The 5,983-nt window shown below is 45.9% G+C and overlaps 2 protein-coding genes across 2 annotated transcripts; both read left to right on the top strand.

The window, feature by feature from the left end:
* The first annotated feature begins 634 nt into the window (after nucleotides 1-634).
* On the top strand, nucleotides 635-1,633 carry LOC110449654 (spore wall protein 2-like). Its single transcript, XM_021496652.1, has one exon. It carries the CDS (start codon nucleotides 635-637, stop codon nucleotides 1,631-1,633), a length of 999 nt encoding a protein of 332 aa, XP_021352327.1.
* Nucleotides 1,634-2,009: 376 nt separating this feature from the next.
* Nucleotides 2,010-5,121, top strand: LOC110449653 (dentin sialophosphoprotein-like). The gene is made up of 3 exons (XM_021496650.1): nucleotides 2,010-2,996; nucleotides 3,179-4,724; nucleotides 4,760-5,121. The coding sequence occupies exons 1-3, from the start codon at nucleotides 2,010-2,012 to the stop codon at nucleotides 5,119-5,121; spliced, it is 2,895 nt and encodes a 964-aa protein (XP_021352325.1).
* The last annotated feature ends 862 nt before the right edge of the window (nucleotides 5,122-5,983 follow it).

The following is a 5,983-nucleotide window of genomic DNA, read 5'->3' on the forward strand; positions in this document are numbered from 1 at the left end:
TACCGCGCCCCCCCCCCCCCTTAGGTAGTTCACATAATTTAATAAATAAAACAAATAAAGGGTTTACATTATGTACACGTACATGTAAAAAGGATTAAAAAAACACAATGTAAAAAATAGATAAATAAAATATCTGTATACTGCTATATTTGTGAAGGATATGTGCTACCCAATAAGTATCCGCTATACATTGTATATGCTCTTCCATCATGTGTGAAATTTACCACCAATCAACTGGTCAGTTCCCCAGAGTAAAAACACAAACCCGCACCAACTAGAAATACTACTTAGCAAAGACATGGAAATAATAAACACCACTTAAGGAAATACCAGCTTCTATTTGCCGTCATTAGATTTGTTGATCAGGGAATATTCAAAGCAAGCCAAACACTTGTAACACCTACAGAGGCATTAAGTGTAGTCACTGATTGACGAGTAGACGCTATCTTACCATCGCTTCTAATGTATCTGATATCGAAGAAAATTTCCCTTGGTAGGAGTTAAGCGTTACGTCATCAAGTACCGTTCCACGGTGGTAATGATATGGTTAAATTCAATGTCAAGGAAAAAAAGTCAGGTGAGAGGTACCTGTAGAGAAAGGGTGAAACGGAGATGCCGAGGAGTAAACAGGAGTATGGTGAAGTCTGGGAGAAACAAGCACATGAATGTAGGTGGAAGTAACTTAAACAGGGATGATGCTGGTAGTAACATAGACAGGGATGATGCTGGGAGTAACATAGACAGGGATGATGCTGGGAGTAACATAGACAGGGATGATGCTGGGAGTAACATAGACAGGGATGATGCTTTGAGTAACATAGACAGGGATGATGCTTTGAGTAACATAGACAGGGATGCTGCTGTGAGTATCATAGACAGGGATGATGCTGGGAGTAACATAGACAGGGAGGATACTGCTAGTAACATAGACAGGGATGATGCTTCGAGTATCATAGACAGGGATGATGCTGGGAGTAACATAGACAGGGGTGATGCTGGGAGTAACATAGACAGGGATGATGCTGGGAGAAACATAGACAGGGATGATGCTTTGAGTAACATAGACAGGGATGATACTGGGAGTAACATAGACAGGGATGATGCTGCTAATAACATAGACAGGGATGATGCCGAGAGTAACATAGACAGGAATGATGCTTTGAGTAACATAGACAGGGATGATGCTGGGAGTTACATAGACAGGGATGATGCTTTGAGTAAAATAGACAGGGATGATACTGGGAGTAACAAAGACAGGGATGATGCTTTGAGTAATATAGACAAGGATGATGCCGAGAGTCACATAGACAGGGATGATGCTTTGAGTAACAGCGACAGGGATGATACTGGGAGTAACATAAACAGGGATGATACTGGGAGTAACAAAGACAGGGATGATGCTTTGAGTAATATAGACAGGGATGATACTGGGAGTAACATAGCCAGGGATGATGCTTTGAGTAACATCGACAGGGATGATACTGGGAGTAAAATAAACAGGGATGATACTGGGAGTAACATAGACAGGGATGCTGCTTTGAGTAACATAGACAGGTATGATGCTGAGAGTAACATAGACAGAGATGATGGTGGGAGTAACATAGACAGGGATGATGCTGGGAGAGTAACATAGACAGGGATGATGCTGGGAATAACATAGACAGGGATGATGCTGGGAATAACATAGGCAGGGATGATGCTGGGAGGAACAGAGACAGGGATGATACTGCTAGTAACATAGACAGGGATGATGCTTGGAGTATCATAGACAGGAATGATGCTTTGAGTAACATAGACAGGTATGATACTGGGAGTAACATAGACAGGGATGATGATTTGAGTAACATCGACAGGGATGATACTGGGAGTAACATAACCAGGGATGATACTGGGAGTAACATAGACAGGGATGCTGCTTTGAGTAACATAGACAGGGATGATGCTGGGAGAGTAACATAGACAGGGATGATGGTGGGAGGAACATAGACAGGGATGACGGTGGGAGTAACATGGATGATGGTGGGAGTAACATAGATAGGGATGATGGTGGGAGTAACATAGACAGGGATGATGCTGAGAGTAACATAGACAGAGATGATGGTGGGAGTAACATAGACAGGGATGACGGAGGGAGTAACATAGACCGGGATGATGCTGAGAGTAACATATACAGGGATGATACTGGGAGTAACAAAGACAGGGATGATGCTTTGAGTAACATAGACAGGGATGATGCCGAGAGTCACATAGACAGGGATGATGCTTTGAGTAACATCGACAGGGATGATGCTGGGAGTAACAAAGACAGGGATGATGCTTTAAGTAACATAGACAGGGATGATACTGAGAGTAACATAAACAGGGATGATACTGGGAGAAACATAGACAGGGATGCTGCTTTGAGTAACATAGACAGGAATGATGGTGGGAGTAACATAGAAAGGGATGATACTGGGAGTAACATAGAAAGGGATGATACTGGGAGTAACATAGACGGGGATGCTGCTTTGAGTAACATAGACAGGTATGATACTGGGAGTAACATAGACAGGGATGATGCTTGGAGTATCATAGACAGGGATGATGCTTTGAGTAACATAGACAGGCATGATGGTGGGAGTAACATAGACAGGGATGACGGTGGGAGTAACATAGACAGGGATGCTGGTGGGAATAACATAGACAGGGATGACGGTGAGAGTAACATAGACAGGAATGATGGTGGGAGTAACATAGACAGGGATGACGGTGGGAGTAACATAGACAGGGATGATGCTGGGAGTAACATAGACAGGGATGCTGGTGGGAGTAACATAGACAGGGATGATGCTGGGAGTAACATAGACAGGGATGATGGTGGGAGTAACATAGACAGGGATGATGGTGGGAGTAACATAGACAGGGATGATGGTGGGAGTAACATAGACAGGGATGATGCTGGGAGTAACACAGAGAGGGATGATGCTGGTAGTAACATAGACAGGGATGATGCTGCGGTAACATAGGCAGGGATAATGCAGGTAGTAACATAGACAGTGATAAGGCCGTGATTAACACAGAGAGGGATGATGCTGGAAGTAACATAGACAGGGACGATGCTGCTAATAACATAGACAGGGATAATGCTGGTAGTAACATAGACAGTGATGATGCTGGGAGTAACATAGACAGGGATTAGGCTGAAAGTAACGTAGACATTGATGATGCTGGGAGTAACATAGACAGGGATGATGCTGGGAGTAACATAGACAGTGATAAGGCTGGGAGTAACATAAACAGGGATAATGCTGGGAGTAACATAGACAGTGATCAGGCTGAGAATAACATAGACGGGGATGATGGTTGGAGTAACATAGACAGGGATGACGGTGGGCGGAACATTGACAGGGATGATGCTAGGATTAACATATACAGGAATGATGCTGGGAGTAACATAGACATGGATGATGCTGGGAGTAACATAGACAGGGATGATGCTAGGATTAACATATACAGGGATGATGCTGGGAGTAACATAGACATGGATGATGCTGGGAGTAACATAGACAGTGATAAGGTCGGGATTAACATAGACCGGGATGAGGCTGGTAGTAAAATAGACAGGGATGATGGTTGGAGTAACATAGACAGGGATGATGCTGGGAGTAACATAGACAGTGATAAGGTTGGAAAAAACATAGACAGAGATGATGCTGGTAGTAACTTAGACATGGATGATGCTGGGAGTAACACAGAGAGGGATGATGTTATTAGTAACATAGACAGAGATGACGCTGGGAGTAACATAGATAGAGATGATGCTGGGAATAACATAGACAGTGATAAAGCAGGGAGTAACATAGACAGGGATGATGCTGGGAGCAACATAGACAGGTATGATGCTGTGAGTAACATGGACAGAGATGATGCTGGGAGTAACATAGACAGGGATGATGCTGGGAGCAACATAGACAGGGATGATGCTAGGATTAACATATACAGGGATGATGCTGGGAGTAACATAGACGGGGATGATGCTGGGAGTAATATAGACAGTGATAAGGTCGGGATTAACATAGACCGGGATGAGGCTGGTAGTAACATAGACAGGGATGATGCTGGGAGTAACATAGACAGTGTAAAGGTTGGAAAAAACATACACAGAGATGATGCTGGGAGTAACATAGACAGAGATGATGCTGGTAGTAACCTAGACAGTGATAAGGTCGGGATTAACATAGACAGGGATGATGCTGAAAGTAACACAGAGAGGGATGATGCTATTAGTAACATAGACAGAGATGACGCTGGGAGTAACATAGACAGAGATGATGCTGGGAGTAACATAGACAGTGATAAGGTCGGGATTAACATAGACAGGGATGATGCTGGGAGTAACATAGACAGTGATAAGGCTGGGAGTAACATAGACAGGGATGCTGCTGGGGGTAACATAGACAGGGATGATGGTGGGAGTAACATAGACAGAGATGATGCTGTGAGTAACATGGACAGGGATGATGCTGTGAGTAACATAGACAGGGATGATGCTGTGAGTAACATGGACAGGTATGATGCTGTGAGTAACATGGACAGGGATCAGGCTGGTAGTAACAAAGACAGTGATCAGGCTTGGAGTAACATAGACAGGTATGATGCTGTGAGTAACATAGACAGGGATGATGCTGGGAGCAGCATAGACAGGTATGATGCTGTGAGTAACATAGACAGAGATGATGATGGGAGTAACATAGACAGGGATGATGCTGGGGTAACATAGACAGGGATGATGGTGGGAGTAACATAGACAGGGATGATGCTGTGAGTAACATAGACAGGGATGATGCTGTGAGTAACATAGACAGGGATGATGCTGGGGGTAACATAGACAGGCATGATGGTGGGAGTAACATAGACAGGGATGACGGTGGGAGTAACATAGACAGGGATGATGGTGGGAATAACATAGACAGGGATGACGGTGAGAGTAACATAGACAGGGGGGAAACAAGAACAGACACGAGGATTGGGGAAAACAGGGACAGACAGGAGGCTATTGGACATATGGACAGATACGAGGCTTTGGGAAACAGGGACAGATACGAGGCTTGGGGAAACAGGGACAGACAAGAGGATGGGTGAAACAGGGACACAGACACGAGGCTGGGGAAAACAGGGAAAGATACGAGGCTGGGGGAAACAGGGACAGACACGAGGATGGGGGAAACAGGAACAGACACGAGGCTGGGTGAAACAGGGACACAGAAACGAGGCTGGGGAAACAGGGACAGACATGTGGTAGATGGAGACAGGGACATACACGATGCTGGGGGAAACAGGGACAGACAAGAGGATGGGGGAAACAGGAACAGACACGAGGCTGGGGAAAACAGGGAAAGATACGAGGCTGGAGGAAACAGGGACAGACACGAGGCTGGGGAAACAGGGACAGACATGTGGTAGAGGGAGACAGGGACAGACACGATGCTGGGCGAAACAGGGACAGACACGATGTTGGGTGAAACAGGAACAGACACGAGGCTGGGGAAACAGGGACAGACATGTGGTAGAGGGAGACAGGGACAGACACGATGCTGGGCGAAACAGCGACAGACACGATGTTGGGTGAAACAGGAACAGATACGAGGCTGGGGAAAACAGGGACATACACGAGGCTGGGGGAAACAGCGACAGACACGAGACTGGGTTTAACAGGGACAGACACGAGGCTAGGGGAAAACAGGGACAGACATGAGGCTAGGGGACATATGGACAGATACGAGGCTTGGGGAAACAGGGACAGATACGAGGCTTGGTGAAACAGGGACAGACAAGAGGATGGGTGAAACAGGGACACAGACACGAGGCTGGGGAAACAGGGACAGACACGATGCTGGGGAAAACAAGGACAGACACGAGGCTGGGGGAAACAGCGACAGACACGAGGCTGGGTGAAACAGGGACAGATACGAGGCCGGGGGAATCAGGGACATATACGAGGTTG

The sequence above is a fragment of the Mizuhopecten yessoensis genome, unplaced genomic scaffold (genome assembly GCF_002113885.1).
Source record: "Mizuhopecten yessoensis strain PY_sf001 unplaced genomic scaffold, ASM211388v2 scaffold4747, whole genome shotgun sequence".
Taxonomy (NCBI): Eukaryota; Metazoa; Mollusca; class Bivalvia; order Pectinida; family Pectinidae; genus Mizuhopecten; species Mizuhopecten yessoensis.